The sequence below is a fragment of the Pygocentrus nattereri genome, chromosome 15 (genome assembly GCF_015220715.1).
Source record: "Pygocentrus nattereri isolate fPygNat1 chromosome 15, fPygNat1.pri, whole genome shotgun sequence".
Taxonomy (NCBI): domain Eukaryota; kingdom Metazoa; phylum Chordata; class Actinopteri; order Characiformes; family Serrasalmidae; genus Pygocentrus; species Pygocentrus nattereri.
Genome location: NC_051225.1, coordinates 25,824,069 through 25,841,063, shown reverse-complemented (window position 1 = coordinate 25,841,063; position 16,995 = coordinate 25,824,069). Strand labels below are relative to the sequence as shown.

General features: G+C 40.4%; 2 protein-coding genes across 3 annotated transcripts; both read left to right on the top strand.

The window, feature by feature from the left end:
- The first annotated feature begins 2,788 nt into the window (after positions 1-2,788).
- On the top strand, positions 2,789-8,199 carry LOC108435922 (mediator of RNA polymerase II transcription subunit 26-like). 2 transcript variants are annotated; one of them, XM_017712073.2, is made up of 3 exons: positions 2,789-3,113; positions 4,666-4,740; positions 5,868-8,199. In XM_017712073.2, the coding sequence occupies exons 1-3, from the start codon at positions 3,042-3,044 to the stop codon at positions 7,362-7,364; spliced, it is 1,644 nt and encodes a 547-aa protein (XP_017567562.2). In that variant the 5' UTR covers positions 2,789-3,041; the 3' UTR covers positions 7,365-8,199. The 2 variants fall into 2 exon arrangements, with proteins under 2 accessions (XP_017567562.2, XP_017567561.2); XM_017712072.2 differs by having other exon boundaries at positions 4,663-4,740.
- A 1,622-nt stretch (positions 8,200-9,821) lies between these two features.
- On the top strand, positions 9,822-16,856 carry slc35e1 (solute carrier family 35 member E1). The gene is made up of 6 exons (XM_017712074.2): positions 9,822-10,149; positions 11,354-11,424; positions 11,601-11,738; positions 13,185-13,310; positions 14,120-14,365; positions 14,531-16,856. Exons 1-6 carry the CDS (start codon positions 9,822-9,824, stop codon positions 14,744-14,746), a joined length of 1,125 nt encoding a protein of 374 aa, XP_017567563.1. The 3' UTR covers positions 14,747-16,856.
- Positions 16,857-16,995: the final 139 nt, after the last annotated feature.

Here is a 16,995-nt window from a genome sequence, read left to right as displayed (position 1 = left end):
AGACTTTGTGTGCTCTCAAGAGCTTTTGTAAATGTAATATGTTTGGTGAAACTTCATTGATAAACATTAAAAATAATGTTTAATGGCCTGGCTATAATTGTCTTTTTATTTTCAGGTAAATCACTAGAGGAAACAAGTACCAGCTACTGCCAGAATATGGTTGAGTTTATTCGTAAAAATCATTTAAGGAACCGTAATGTCACCCCCACTGCCACCTAAGTTTCAGCAATTGTGAAGTTGCTACATCAGTGTTTCTTAAATGTAGTTGTGCAGTGTAACAGCCATCAGCCTGCCTGAGCTGAACTGGTTGTGCCCAAGCAGGGAAATGGCTCATACTGAGTCATGCTGTGGCCTTTCGTCAGTCTCATTGAACTGGTTGACTGTGGCTGTCCATTTCCAGCAGCAGTTGGCATTGGGACACACTGCAGCTATACATACACTGCTCAAAAAAATAAAGGGAACATTCAAATAACATCCTAGATCTGAATGAATGAAATTCCCATTGAATACTTTACTATTGAATAATTACTTCTGTACAAAGTTGAATGTGCTGACAACAAAATCACACAAATCAATGGAAATCAAATTTATTAGCCAGTGGAGGCCTGGATTTGGAGTCACACACAAAATTAAAGTGGAAAAATACACGACAGGCTGATCCAACTTCGAAGTAATGTCCTTAAAACAAGTCAAAATGAGGCTCAGTATTGTGTGTGGCCTCCACGTGCCTGTATGACCTCCCTACAATGCCTGGGCATGCTCCTGATGAGGTGGCGGATGGTCTCCTGAGGGATCTCCTCCCAGACCTGGACTAAAGCATCCGCTAACTCCTGGACAGTCTGTGGTGCAATGTGGCATTGGTGGATGGAGCTGGACATGTCGTCCCTGATGTGCTCAATCAGATTCAGGTCTGGGGAACGGGCAAGCCAGTCCATAGCTTCAATGCCTTCATCTTGCAGGATACGCTGACACACTGCAGCCACATGAGGTCTAGCACTGTCCTGCATTAGGAGGAACCCAGGGCCAACCACACCAGCATATGGTCTCACAAGGGGTCTGAGGATCTCATCTCGGTACCTAATGGCAGTCAGGCTACCTCTGGCGAGCACATGGAGAAATGGAGAAACTCCAAAGAAATGCCACCCCACACCATCACTGACCCACTGCCAAACCAGTCATGCTGAAGGATGTTGCAGGCAGCAGATCACTCTCCACGGCATCTCCAGACCGTCACGTCTGTCACATGTGCTCAGTGTGAACCTGCTTTCATCTGTGAAGAGCACAGGGCACCCAGTGGTGAATTTGCCAATCCTGGTGTTCTCTGGCAAATGCCAAGCATCCTGCACGGTGTTGGGCTGTGAGCACAACCCCCATCTGTGGACGTTGGGCCCTTATACCATCCTCATGGAGTCAGTTTTGAACCATTTGTGCAGACATGCACATTTGTGGCCTGTTGGAGGTCATTTTGCAGGGCTCTGGCAGTGCTCCTCCTGTTCCTCCTTGCACAAAGGCGGAGGTAGCGGTCCTGCTGCTGCTGACAGACACAGCAAACCTTCTTGCCACAGCTCGCATTGATGTGCCATCTTGGATGAGCTGCACTACCTGAGCCACTTCTGTGGGTTGTAGAGTCCGTCTCAAGCTACCACGAGTGTGAAAGCACCACCAACATTCAAAAGTGACCAAAACATCAGCCAGAAAGCAGAAAGGTACTGAGAAGTGGTCTGTGGTCCCCACCTGCAGAACCACTCCTTTATTGAGTGTGTCTTGCTAATTGCCAATAATTTCCACCTGTTGTCTGTTCCATTTACACAACAGCTGTGAAATTGATTGTCAATCAATGTTGCTTCCTAAGTGGACAGTTTGAGTTCACAGAAGTTTGAGTTACTTGGAGTTATATTGTGTTGTTTAAGTGTTCCCTTTATTTTTTTGAGCAGTGTATACACACACATATATATATATATATATATATATATATATATATATATATATATATAGTGTGTGTGTGTGTGTATGTATGTATATGTAATATGTATGACTTCTACGTGATACTTTCACTGATCCATATGTTGTTACCACATTAAGAGATGGAAGTAATAAAATAGGGAAGCAATGCATTTTGAAGGTATTAAGACAGTGGCACAATATTATTTTCTTTTTGCCTGTTTCTTAGCAAGGATTTTTACATGGAAATTATGCAATCCAGTATTTTTTTAATAATAATAATAACAGCGTTCATTGCGTCTTTTATACACAGAAATACAACTCAAACTGTTTTACAAAACAATGTATAGAAAATAAGTATGCACAAAATACGTAAAGTATTATTTTTTTCCGCTCCTCTAATGATTTTTTTCCCATTTCCATAGTGTTAACCAGCCACACTATAAAAATGACTAAAGATAGTTTATTGTACAGGCTTTGGCAACGCGCAGGGATACCCAGGTTTGTTTTCTTTTTATTTTTACTGACGTCACGACAGTAACGCCATAAACCGGCTCTGGTAACATTCGCTGCGCTCATGGCGGTGCTGCGGTGAGTAACACCGAAATTCATCTGATACGTATTAATATTCCTGAAGCTCCGCACAGAGCGCCGTCTGATTGGCTCACACACGACTAAATCTGATTGGCCGAGCAAAACGCAGCTCTGCTAAGACGGAGTCGACTGTAATCGCGGTCACAAGCACCACAACATTATTTTAAAATCGTTATAACCACACCCAACTAATATAGTGTGAAGATTATGCTAAACCATTTTAATATACAACAAAGTCTGCAGGCGCGCGGCGCTTTATTGTGATTAGTTGACACGGGTCACGTGACGGCGAAAGGACGGCTCGCAGCGGCCCTGTGTGTGCGTGGTCGCCGACAGCTCTGTTCTCTTTAGACCCTCAGAGTGCACCGCGTCCGAGTCCGCGTCCGAGTCTGACAGTCGAGCGAGTGGAGGTTTAGCTATGTGGCCTTTACTCCGATGTGTCGCCGGCGGCTCAAAGTCTGCTGGAGGTTTAACCTGCTGAAGAAACACTCGCTCCCGTTAGAGCCATGACAACAGCACCGAGCACCCCGCAGCAGCTGAGGGACAGACTGCTCCAAGCTATAGACGGCCAGAGTCATGTAAGTAACAAAAGAGCAGAGCAGTTCAGCCCGAAACGGAGCGCAGCGCTGGCCGCAGTTGGGTGGTTCGTGTTAGCTAGCCAGCTAAGAAGCCTAGCCTATCGGTATACAAACGTCCAGTCTAATGCCGCGGCAGTGCTGCTAGCACTTCCGTGGTAACGCTATCTTCCGTCAAGAATCCAGCTAGTCTCCGTATTTTAGAGCTTTGTGTAAATAGGGAACAGGTGTAATACGTTATAAGGTACATTATTAAAACATAGACGATGTCTCATAGTAACTATAAGCTTTATAGCCAAGCATTGTGTCAGTATGTGTTAATCAAAATGTAGTGGAATTCCATACAGCTTTGTCCTTTGTGTAGTATCAGGCTATATTATCTACATTAGGAACACTTTATCATTTTACTGTGTTTTTATGTTGCTCATAGATTAATCCTGTGTGTAAATGGCGTGGTCCCGTTTCCACTGGGAGAGCTCCCGTTTAAATGACGTTAGCACAAATCCTGTGCAGTCTCAGGCTGCTAAGTTTTGAAAAAAAAGTGGCCTGCACTCTCATGTGAACTGTCCTTTGGCGCAGATTTTAGCTAACTTAGTTTGTCCATTTTAAAAATTATGTTCGGGATTTAACAAGGTGATTTGAAGTGGAATGCTTCCAAATTAGATACATTAGACATAGGCCTGCATTCTCCGCTGACTGGACCACTGCTAAATGCAAATCACAAGGACTGTGTGACCTGTAGTGAAAAGTAGTGTGCTATGAAAAGACTTCAGTAAATTATATCTACACCATGAACATTTTACGAGTGGAGTGTGCCTTCCTGGATGAATAGCGGCACAAAGTGCAGTGTTAAAATATAGAATAGACCTAATCAGATTTAAAAAATATATAGTTTGAATAAATTCTTAAAATATTGACATTTGCATACTTCTCTCAAAAACAGTTTAATTACTGGAGTGTAAGACTCACATGCTCGATTTGCATGTTTGTAACAGAGTGTTAAACAGAAACCTGAAACTTTTTGGGCAAAAAGTTGCAGGTGCAGTTTATTTAAATGTGACGAAACCCCTTCAACTTTCATAGCTGGGACTGATTTCCTCGGGCTCAGGAAGCTTCAAGCCTGTCAGCAAGTCTGTAACAGACGTGGCAAGATAACAGGTTTCCTATGATGGGTAAAAAGAAAGTGACTCAAAGCAAAAAATGTCATGCCAGATCTGAACACTTGTGGAAAGTAACTGGTTTAAACGTAAAAAGCATTTGTAAGTTTTGCCACATGACTCATATCAAATTGGTGGGGAAGTGACACAATGATTTGTCCATTCTGCTCATATTTCAGCTTTTTTTTTTTTTAAAGCTCTAGGAGTTGCTTGTCATGTTCAGTTATTTTCATGGTAGACATATTTTGTAATTTAGCTCTAAAGAAAAGCCTAATTAGGACTTTAGCCTTTGCTCCTGTCTGTGATATTGTTTTATTCAAGGTTGGTTTAAGTACTATCTCTGAACACAGCTGTACGGTAGAAATGTGTAATGTAATTTCATTGCTACCGTTTAGCAGATCCACAACATGGTGGCTGTCCTGGATGTAATATCCAACCTAGAGAAATACCCCATCACCAAGGAGGCACTTGAGGTAAGAAATGTTTAGGTGGTTACTAAATTAAAGTTGTTTTCTTCACACTTTATGTTAAATAAACAGTATAAGTGTGCCAAGACTCAGGTACATTGTAACATATAATTTACAGTTCTTACTCCTCAAAAAGTGCTATTATGTTGTTGTGAATTGTTCGAGTTGCCATCATTACTGCCTGTTCAGGTTATATTATACTCTACATGCACAGCTATGTGTGAATGCTTTTCATGTCCAAAAAAAACTTTCCTTAACCAAATTCAGTTATGAATGCAAGTGTCTACCTCAGCTTTTCTTTTTTTCCCTTTCTCTCTTACTTTCTTAGATTTCTCAGTTGCTGCTGTGTTGCTGGTTTTATCAGTGCTGACACTGAAAATAGCTAAATAGGTTATTCATGTTTTTTTGGGTCATTTATATAGATATATAATTTTGATTCATCAGTGATTCTTCAGAAAGTTTTTACATAAATGTGTAACATCACACCAGAACCCCTGCACTGAATCAGAGCAAATAAAAGCTTGAAAATTTCAGGGTTAACTTGAGGCTTGTTGTGCAGCATGTGTCCAGGAGTTACTTGGTATGAGGGCACCAAGGCCTCTTAGCTGAGTGTTCATAAATTATTGGCCTTTTCTTTTTGAAAATAAATGTCAAGGATATTTTATGGATCGAGCTAGCTTTTGGTAAATACTGAGGACAACAATTAATAACCAAGAGACATAGTTGGACATGGCTGCATTTGCATTGCTTTCTTTTTTGTGGTAGCATTGCATCCTTACAGACTGCAGGTCATATCATCTTTGCCTTTTAAATTCACATGTGGCTGCTCACCTTTAAGTAGCTCAGCAAACTAGAGGTAATGTACAGTACACTTCAGGTTAATTCTGATCCTTTATGCACAGTTGAGTATATACACAGCTATTAATAATGCACTTCTTTAAAGTCTAGAATAGTCATGTGGTTGTGGTATTTTAATGTCATTCAAAAATATAAACCCACATTTGAAAAGTAGGTCAGTGTGTTACTTTTTTCAAAATATCATTTCATTAATTTTCATTCCTGGCCATTTAATGTCAGTTATAGGTGTATTTATTACAATACTAGTATAACCGATGGGTTCTTTTGTGTTCAAGGAAACACGCCTTGGGAAACTGATTAATGACTTGAGGAAGAGGACCAGGGATGAGGATCTGGCTAAGCGTGCAAAGAAACTTCTGCGTAACTGGCAGAAGTTGATTGAACCACAGCAAAATGAAAAATTGGCAAAAGATCTTTCAAGCAGTGGTAATGGATGCAACCAAACTCCATCGTTACCTATTACTAAACCTGTCCAGACTGTGACAGAAATGGACAAGAAGCCTGTTTTACACACTAGTCACTCCTCAAACACTGAGAAATTGCAGGCCATTAGTCAAAAGAGTGAGCAGAAAGCAGAAGAGAGCCCCAAGTCAAAGGTCTCAAAAGCCTCAAGCTGTGGACAGATACCTGCACTGTCATCAGCCAGTGGAAATGTTGGGGGTCCAGACACTTTTTCTGGTGTAGCTCTTCCAATTAAGGCCAGTACCCCCAAGCCTCATCTCACATCTCCTGAACTCGGCAAACAGCCTAATGCTTCCACAGTCCTTAGAACTTCGGTATTACAACAACATGGACAAAGGGCCTCTAAGAAAGAGCAGCAAAAACTCCAAAGTCACTGCACATCTCCTAGTTCTCGAACAGTAAAGCAATCAGTGACAACCAAATGGTCAACATCATTTGCCTGCTCTGACTCTGAATCGTTCTCTGCACTGCCAGTAAACTCTTCCGTCCACAGTATGCACACTGAGAGTCAGCAACCAAAAGAGGCCTTGCCACAATATCGTGATAATGAACCCTTTGAAAACAACGAGAGAACTCTTGAACAAATGAATAGCTTGCCCCAAAAGTCCAGAGGCTTAAAACGTCTTCATTCAGGCTTACTCAGTGAGGTCACCAATGTGGAAACTGAAAAAGACGTTAAACCATCTGAAGCAAAGAGAAGGAAGCATCAGTCAAAAGACGACACCAACAGTCTGGAGGGACGTTCAGCAGAGGAGAGCAGACCTACTCGAGTGAAAAATCGTAAATTAACGTTTGATCCCTTCACACAACAAATTAGATCTGCAAGTGTCAGTCAGATTGAGGAGCGGCATGGTTCAGCATTAGATGTTAGTGAATCAGACAACCTGAAGCAAAGCCGCCCTGCTTCGTCACCCAGTGCTTTGCCCAAGACAAACTGGAAAGATTTATCACAAAATGAAATTGTGAAATATTACTTAAACCTTCAAAGTAACTTGCTAAAAACCTCTGGAAATCAAACCCCAGGGTCAAACTCTTTTATGACGGAGTACTTGAAACGTGAAGAAGACCATATGACGGACTCCAACAAAGTCTGTCTCCAGGTGCCTAGTATCTCCGAGACTGACATTCCAGGAATAGGCCGAAACATCACACCAGAAGACCTCAGCCGAATACACAATCAGCACTGGTCAGGGGTTAATGGCTGTTACGACAGTAAGGGCAACTGGTATGACTGGACTGACTGCATATCCTTGGATCCATATGGGGATGGAAGTAAACTTAATATTTTGCCATATGTATGCATAGACTAAAACCATTTCCATAATAAAAAAGTGCATCTCAGGATCAAACACCGCCTTTATGCCTGGTCCAGATTAATGGTTATGTATTAACTGTTTTCTAATGTTTTGTATTTATTTATTCTGACTTTTTTGTGCTTGCTTTCGATGGTTTCAAAAAGGTGATGAACAGGTAATGATGGATTGTTAAAAACAGGTAATGAAGAAAGCTGTTGTATGCACCGCTGGTACACTTTATGTCTAGAAAAGATTAATAGCGATGTACTATTAATTGTTTTATAATATTTTATGTATTTATTCTGACTTTGTGTTTGTTTTAGATGTTAAAATTCACTGTATTAATTTAAGAGTAGGGATGGGTGTGGTCTACAGATGGCTGCAAGGGACGTTAGTTACTTGGAAGAAGACATCATCATTCTGAAACAATTGAAACAAATCTAATTTTACTGAGCGGCTCTGTTTAAAAGTCTTAGGCGTGTGTTTGAGTTTACTTTGAGCTGTTTGTTACAGAAGAACTGCTAACAGGATTAAAAGCGGCCAAGCAGGGACACCAAATTAAGAGTGCAATCAAAGTCAGTTTAGTGTGGCTTTTCAAACCAGACCAACTATTAAAAAGTAGGAGGAGTTCTGTGTTTCATAGGCTGTTTTCTTTGTATATGTTATAACATGAATGTGATTTCTATTAAAATTCGCTATGTTGTGTGTATTATTTATTATTGGGAGGCATTTTCAAATGAAGTATATTGTTTTATTTTATTCACAACAATACTAACGGTATAACATGATTTACTCAAATAATGTTTCCTTTTTGTCAATAAAGTGGCACACCCAACTCCCTAGAAATATAGCTCGAGTGTGGCTTTCATCTTGTTCAGATTAAAGGGATCTCCAATAATTTTTCATAATTTCTGCATAATTCAATGATTGCATTGTTAAAGTCATTTAGGGTGGTTCAGTGTAAAATGCTTTGTACTAGAGAAACCTACAAAGTCAGAATTATTCACGGTGGTGGTGGTGATAGGAACCAGACGTATGAAGCGTTTAATGCCTCTAAAAGCTCCCTCACAGAAAGTTATTACATACAATGGCTATGAATACTCGGCCTGATGGCTGCCACAATGTTTTACGGTAGTTTTGTGGTAAAATGTTGGCCTAAAAGGTATATTCACCTATTTTTGTCTATGCATGGTGGAGGGATACATAAGGGGTGTTCTAGGGCAAAATAGTGCCCAAAGAAAAGATTTTTCAGATTTATCAACATTATATCTAAAAAGCTTTGAGCCCCTTCTTGTTTGCAATGGTGATGGACATGTTGACCGATGAGGTCAGGCAAGAGGCTCCATGGACCATGATGTTTGCAGATGACATTGTAATCTGTGGTGAGAGTAGAGAGCAGGTGGAAGAGAATCTGGAGAGGTGGAGGTTTGCACTGGAGAGGAGAGGAATGAAGGTCAGTAGAGACAAGACAGAATGCATGTGTGTGAATGAGAGGGAGGCAGGTGGAAAGGTGAAGATGCAAGGAGTAGAGGTCGTAAAGGTGGATGACTTCAAATATCTTGGGTCAACCATCCAGAGCAATGGACAGTGTAGAAAAGAGGGTGCAGGCAGGATGGAGTGGGTGGAGACGGATGTCAGGGCTGATGTGTGACAGAAGGATAGCAGCAAGAGTGAAAGGGAAGGTTTACAAGGCAGTAGTGCGTCCTGCTATGATGTGTGGTTTGGAGACTGTGGCTCTGTCTAAAAGACAGGAGGCTGAGCTGGAGGTGGCGGAGATGAAGATGCTGAGATTTTCGTTGGGAGTGACAAGGATGGACAAGATTAGAAATGAGCAGATCAGAGGGACAGTGAAGGTGGAGCAGTTTGGAGATAAAGCCAGAGAGGCCAGGTTGAGATGGTTTGGACATGTGTTGAGGAGGAATAGTAGATATATTGGGCAAAGAATTTTGGAGATGGAGCTGCTGGGTAGAAGGAGAAGAGGTAGACCTCAGAGAAGGTTTATGAATGTAGTGAAGGTGGACATGGAGATGGTTGGTGTGAAAGTAGAGGAGGCAGTGGATAGGCCAAGATGGAGGCAGATGATCCGCTGTGGCGACCCCTAAAGGGAGCAGCCGAAAGAAGAAGAAGATATCTAAAAAACCTCGCGTGTGGGTGCACTGGTGGTTTTGGATAGTAAATAAAACGGTTGTATTTGTGTGAGTTTCTCACTAAATTAAGCATTTCGAGTCAAACCACTCTAAATGATTTTGTTTACATCTCAACTGCTGAACAATGCAGACATTTTCAAAAAATGGTGGCATATATCTTTAAAATTAGCTGCCTGAAAGTTGAGGGAGAACCTTTCGCAACAGCCGAGTCTCTTGAAGGCAGCCTTCTCTTCCCCTCCTCCCTCCTTTCCTCCCTCCCACCGCATTACGAAGTTTGAGCTCCACGTATGAAGCTACAGCCCCCGGTGAGCCGACACTGGGGAAGATGGCTGCGGTGGAGCGTCTGCCCGTGAAGGAGGGAATGCGGATCGCTCTCCTTTGCCTGTGTTGGTATACCGTCAGCTCTGGAGGCAACGTCGTTAACAAAATCATCCTGAACGGCTTCCCTTACCCGGTCACCGTCTCCCTCTTCCACATTTTCTCTATCGTCATCTTTCTGCCGCCGCTGTTGCGAGCCTGGGGAGTCCCGAAATCTGAAGTGCCTGGCAGATACTACCGATGGTACATCCTTCCGCTAGCTTTTGGAAAATATTTCGCGTCTGTGTCGGCTCATTTCAGCATATGGAAGGTACCCGTGTCCTACGCCCACACCGGTAAGTTTTAAAAGCCCTCCTTTTCCCTCTTCAGCCAACATCAGCCTCTGTTAGCATGTGGCTAGCCTGACGACGTCAACTGGAGACCGCTACTAATTTAGACCGGCTCACTGACACTCGCTGCTGGAATTTAGCCTTAAAGTAAATGGCCTAACTCTGTCAGACTTATTTTAGGTCCTGCTGAGGACTCGTTCATTTCGTGTTGTCTTTTTTTCTTGGTCCTAAACCTGTGTGGATTATATCCAGCTGTCAGGATTCAACTCCAGCAGTCCGTTAGTGTTAGCTTAGCTGGGTTAGCTAGACCTGAAGAAAGTGCTCAAGTTCCGGCCTCGTTAGCTACGTAGCCAAAAGAGTTTGGGCCTGATTTCATCACCTGGAACTGAAGTGAACCTGAACGACCTGCTCATCTCACTTATTACATGTTCAGCTCTGCCGCCTGCGCCGCAACACTGAGCGCGTTTACATCGCCACAGCATGAGAGGAATGTAGGGATGGGCTATATCGAGTCTATTTAGTGTCGTGATAGCTTCCATATATATCGCGATATCACGTGATATTTGGGCTTAATTGAATAAAGTTCAGAAACTCGTGCTGCTTAGGTACGTTACTGATACGCCAAGCCAAGTTAATGTCTTGCAAATGTAGCAGCTGCTTTTTTGACTGGACTGTTTTGCAGTTTTGCCTTGTTACACTAAAGGAACCCTACGCTGTACATGTTAAACACAGAAATCAGACCTACAGAAGGAAAACTGACTGTTTATTTAGTCTGAATGGGTATTTAACTCTTCTTTTAAATCCATGTGATGCAAATGACATCCATTGTTTTTAATTGTCAAGTCCTGGATTCCAGAGTGAAGTGCACGGATGGAGTTAAGAAAATGAAAAGTAGCTGATGGGACGTTGCTATTTTATGCTCAATTTTAATGGACAGAATACCCAACATCTGTCAAAGGCGTAGTTAAAAGTGTAGTCTGTCAGTATCATGGGGTATCACTATAGACAGTAATCCACCAGCACTGCAGGAGTAGATTTTAATGATATAGAAAATCTTAATCTTGAAATCTTAAACTGGCACTGGCCAGTTTAGCAGGGAATGAAAGGAGGTGTTAATCTGCAGGTGTAGGTGTGTTTTGTATTGTGTGGCTACAGTGACTCTGAAGTGAAATGCAGACATGCCCTAACTCCTCACTGCCCATTTTCACAGTGAAAGCCACCATGCCCATATGGGTTGTGTTGTTATCACGGATTATTATGAAGGAGAAGCAGACCACAAAAGTAAGTATTTTTAAGTACGTTTATAGTGTTTATGCCCAGCTTTTTCAGTGCCAGGTTGTCTTTTTGCTATAAGTGGTTCCCATTTTCACCCAAAAAAATTCAGTGATTTATGGCAGTGTTTAAGAGTATTATATGCATTGTTTTTCATGAGTTTGTACCCTGTTTTGTCGTTTTAGGTCTATATCTCTCTAATACCAATCATAGGTGGTGTCTTGTTGGCCACAGTCACCGAACTCTCCTTTGATGTCTCGGGACTAATCAGTGCTCTGGCAGCTACGCTTTGCTTTTCTTTACAAAACATATTCTCCAAAAAGGTAAATGTCTAAGTACAGTTGTTTTTCAGTATCAGCTGGTTGTAGAATAGCCTAAAACCTAAGTGTTGTTGCTTTAGTAATGACTAATGAGTAATGTAGAATTAAAGGAGCTAAAGTTTAAGCTAAAGGAAATCAGGTATAGAGTAAAAAATAAAACGTACAGAAAAAGTACTGAGTGGAACAGCTTAATACATCATTAATTAGTCCCAGTAAAACCATTGGTAATGTATCTGTCAGCATATCTGCAATCTGCATATCTGTTTGTCAGTGTGCTTTTCATTTTGAGATTGTTTTGGTGAAAAACGAAATGCTAAAGTTAGAAAGTGAAGGGTATGAGCAACAGCAAAGCACTCCAGGAGCTGAACCAACAGAACGGGACGAAAATAAACACAAAAACGTCTTAGGAACTAAATGTGAAGGATTTAAGCGAAAGGAGATGTGTTTGAGTATCATCATTTTAAAACATGAAACTAGTCAGTAACTCATCACTATTCATCTCTGGTCAGTGCCTATAATTGCTAATATTTATAGCAGAGCCCTGAATGAGCACCTGCAGAAAATTATCACACGTGACTAAACAAAACCAACACTGACATTTTGGAGTTAACTTATGATTTAAATTAATTTATGGCTGCTTCGTCTGTTACCATGACAGCTTTGGAACTCCATATTAAAAATGAAAAGGCATTGCTGGTGGTTGTAATCATGTCTCTTGTTAAAATTGCTAAACAAATGAGTTTAACTTAGTAAATTAAGTAAGCTGTGTTGTTTAACATGTTTGATTTGTTAACAAATCTTGTTGGGTAAAACTTATTTCTTTACTCTTGGCTCCCGGCTTCGTCTATGTATTTGCATATTAAGTGTTTCTTTCCATTTGTTTTACTTCCGATCAGTGTGTCTACTTTTTCCTCAGGCGTTTGCTTTTCATATATGCTTTACTCAGCTGCCTTACCTTGGGCTTAAAGAGCAGGTTATCGGTCTCTTTGCTGCTGAGTGTGGGTCTGTGCTGGCGGGTTACCACGTTCATGCTAAAGGTTTACCCTTTGGTGTTTAGGTGTTTTTGGTGTTTATAATCCAGTCATAAAGTTTTGAGTCTGAACCTGACCCAAGCCAGCTTAAATTCTGTCTAAACCAACCCAAATCACAGCATCAAGTTTAGTGACCAAAACTGACCCAAGTACAGTAAAATTGTGTCCAAAACTGACCTGAACTAGTCCATCATTACACAATACCAGCACAGGAATAACAACAATAATAATAACAACAAAAACAACAACAGCAATTGCAATAATAATAATAATTATTATTATGTATAGGAAAGAAACACCTTGTTAAATCTGGGAAGACATTGTGTTTCTGTTACCAAAGGCATTTGAAATGGTGTCATATCAATGTACCAGGTAAACTGAACCAGTTCCAGGTTGATATAGTGCATGTATATTTCAGGTTTTGCGGGACACGAGAGTACACCACTTGCGTCTTCTCAACATACTTGGCTTCAATGCAGTTTTGTTCATGCTGCCCACATGGATTCTAGTCGACCTGTCCGCGTTTCTGGTTGATGGAGACTTAGTAAGTAAAAATGTCAGTGCAACTACCTGTACAGTGGGAAAGTGGAAAACGTTAATTGATTAAATTGTCCTGGGTAATTTTGATCATTGCAAATTATGTGTATGGTCAGGGTTACACAGTAGAAATACAAGTCAAAACATTAAATTTAATCCATTATTTCACTTAACTTAATCATCTATCTAGCGGTCTTAAGTCAATGCACCATGTCATAAGCATTGTCATTAACTTGGGAATATATAGCTAACAGTCAACATGAACACACACATAATTATTTTTCTGTCATTTTATGTTTTAGTGTTTGTAGTCATACAATTGATGAGAGAGAGAGTACATATCAGCTTGATGTGAGCCACAAAGACCACAAATATTCCTTGTTTGACTCTCCATTTTCCACTGAATATGATTGTTTTTTTTACTCAACTATCACTTTGCACAGACTTGATATAACACAGAGTTATTTCCATGGTTAGTTTTTATAGTAGGTAAAAGCCACTGTAATCTTTACTAACACAGATGCATGCAGTCCATAAAAATGACACAACTGATTTGATCAGGGCTAAATCACTAAGAAACGCCAGTTAAAATGACATTTCCCCACCTCCCTATATGAAACTAATCCATCTGAATAGTACTTAGGACAGATCAGGGGAAAACGTTTAGGGAATAAAATAAACATCAGTTGACCAAGTTGCATAAGTGTCCTGAGTTGCTTGGGAGGTAGAGAAATGTTATGTAAATCTGTAGGATTGTAAGATTATGATATTTTATTTCTAACACACTTTTTATTTCTTTTTCCTCTTTGTTTACAGTCAGAGATCTCCAACTGGACTGGAACACTGGTCCTCCTCGTCATCAGTGGCTTCTGCAACTTTGCACAAAACATGATCGCCTTTAGTATATTAAACCTAGTCAGCCCACTCAGTTATGCGGTTGCTAACGCTACCAAAAGAATCATGGTCATCACCATATCTTTACTGATGCTCAGAAACCCTGTCAGCCTCTCTAATATTTTGGGGATGATGACTGCCATCCTGGGCGTCTTCCTCTATAATAAGGTAAGAACTTTAAGTTCCAGTTTTGGTGACTGATCATTTTCGTGCTTTAGCTGTTTTGAGCTTATCATCTTGTTGATCAGTCCACATAAATTGAATTCAGCAAGTTAAGTATCTTTGCTCAGTGTTACTCCATCAAACTATCTTTTTCTTTCTGCTGTCCACCAGGCGAAATATGATGCCAACCAGGAGGCCAAGAAGAAATTGCTGCCGGTCTCTGCGCAGGACATGGTGTCATTTGACAAACCCCTGTCCAATGGTTCAGCGTCCTTCAAACAAAGCTCAGACTTTCAGTATGGACGAAGTAACGTTCTCAGCGACCACTTTCAGTACAGCAGGCAGGCCTACACGATGAACTACGGTTCCAGCCAGTATGTCGTATAAGCTGAGAAACTGATGAACAAACCTGTTTAACTGTAAAAGGAGACTGTGTTTTGTGGGGAACTGAAGTATTGAAACCAGAGAAGAAAGTGTTTCCTTTCACATACTTGTTAAATAGATTTTCTGGGCCATTTCTTTGTTTATTTCACCTTTTTTTTTTTTTTTTTTTTTTTAAGTCAACAGCAAGAATTCTCAGTAACGCAGAGTGCAGAGGTTTTTGAACCATGTCGGAATGCCTGTAAGGCCAACAGTAGCTTAAGTGAAAATCAAGGTTTTTGTTTTGCACAAGAATATTTCAACATAATGTCCGCTGTCATAATATTATTTATAAATCAAAGATGTGATTGTTGCTTTCTGGGTCCTCTGTCAAAAAAAACAGCAAGGACATCAGAAACTGAAACACTTTAGTAGCTGCCACACACTGGGACAATATGTTATCGCTTAATGTTTATGAAAGGTTTCCTGAATTCCAGAATTGGAATATTGCTTCCAGTTTGTAAATATTTTCATGTATTTATTTTTGTAGAAGTTCTGAGGAGGGCATATCATGGCTTTATCGTAGGAGGAAACCTTTTTTGAAGGTGTGACATCTGTTCACCATACCCTTTTGTTATAGCCGGTACGTTTTTTGGCAATCAGTGTTTGACGGTTGATTTTACATCATCATACAGGCCTTTGTGAATCATGCTATAGTCTGATTTTAATGTTAGACATTTGGGTTTGGGTTGGTATAGATGAGGCTTTTCAAGATTCTTTGAAGGTGTTTTAGCCAAAACCAGGTGATGCTGATTTGCTGCATACCATTGGGGAACTTCGATCTTACAATGTTCTTGTGTCAACAGTACTTTTGCAACACTCAGCCCAGATAATTCATTGGTGCACCAGACACACAAGTATTAAACTGATTTTCAACATTTCAGAGGGGCATTAAATTTCCTGCATTGAAATATTTTTAAACTTCCTCATGATTATTGGAATCCTCTCCTGAGCTTTCATATTAAAGATCAATGCATGTGGCTAAACACTTTAGGCTGTGATGCACTGGTAACATGAGGCAGTGACCGTACAGAGGAGCTGGTCTATAGAGCCGATGGTGTAAAGTCCATTCATAGAATCCTATTAGACGTAGCAGATTGGGGAAATGTATATTTTGCATATACTTTTTTCTTTTTTCTTTTTTTTTTTTGTTTTTCTCAAAGGAGACTACTAGCAATATCTACTGTTAAAAGTGCTTGTCTCGCAGCATTGCCTGTCTATCATGGCCTTGTGATGAAAGGTGCAATCCACCAACTGTCCTGTAGTCAGTTAGCTTATCTTTTGTGATTTAATTCACAATAATATGTTTTTGCTGATTTTCGCACAGTGATTCAGTTTCTGAATTTTGGCCTGTACTGTCTCTCTCTTTTTTTTCCCTTCAAGGAGTTCATCCTTAATATCGTTTAGAGACACTTGTATATTGTTATTTTAATTTATTTTATTTTTTCCCACAAGAAAAATGCTCCCTTGTTAGCTTTTGTCTGACTGCGGGGAAGTTAGACAGACGTTTAATAAAGAGCATGTATATTCATCTCTGTGGCTTAAAAGAAGGGAGAAGAAGAACTGCTCAGTGTGATTTTCGTATGTGAATATAAATTTTTTGTAATTATTTTTTTTGTCAATGCCAACAGATTTAGAGAAACTGCATGATTTTAGCCTTTTTAAAAGTGTTCGACTGATGAGCGAATGCTTCATAGAAGAGATGTGGGATTTTTCTGTTGTCCTTCGGGAGGTGTGCGAGCGCACGTAATAGGTTTGTTGATTCAACTGTCCTGCTGTCCTGTAGTTCATAAAATCGAAAACGAGGCCAAAGCAAAGGCCTCTTGTTAAAGTGCATTCTGTTTGTAGTAAATGATGCGCTCTGTAAGAGTCATGTTACCTTAACCTCTTTGCAACAGACACTACAATTCATGAAAATACCTCCGTATCCTCTGTATCTTATTTTATGAACTGTAGGCTTCACAAATTGCTGTTTTTGTGAGGCGGTACTAGAATGATAAATGAACAGTTTAGAAAAGTGAAATCCCTCCTTTTACCTGTTTGCATTTGAGCTGTAATGAACTGTTATTGGCTTTGAGTTGTTTGTCGTTCTTGTTTTGTTGCCTCTTCTTTATTTTCAGTTACAGAATATAAGTCATATTGTCGGTCACAGAGGTAAGAGATGTTGATATTCTTTTTTAGCAAGATGCCAGCGCTTTAAGTAATAAGTGTTATGT

Excerpts from the sequence above, each read along its gene's own strand:
- LOC108435922 (XM_017712072.2), top strand. The coding sequence starts at position 3,042 with ATGACAACAGCACCGAGCACCCCGCAGCAGCTGAGGGACAGACTGCTC. Across the intron at positions 3,114-4,662 it reads CTATAGACGGCCAGAGTCAT|CAGATCCACAACATGGTGGC; the intron begins GTAAGTAACAAA and ends GCTACCGTTTAG. Across the intron at positions 4,741-5,867 it reads TCACCAAGGAGGCACTTGAG|GAAACACGCCTTGGGAAACT; the intron begins GTAAGAAATGTT and ends TTTGTGTTCAAG.
- slc35e1 (XM_017712074.2), top strand. The coding sequence starts at position 9,822 with ATGGCTGCGGTGGAGCGTCTGCCCGTGAAGGAGGGAATGCGGATCGCT. Across the intron at positions 10,150-11,353 it reads CGTGTCCTACGCCCACACCG|TGAAAGCCACCATGCCCATA; the intron begins GTAAGTTTTAAA and ends CCATTTTCACAG. Across the intron at positions 11,425-11,600 it reads AGGAGAAGCAGACCACAAAA|GTCTATATCTCTCTAATACC; the intron begins GTAAGTATTTTT and ends TTGTCGTTTTAG.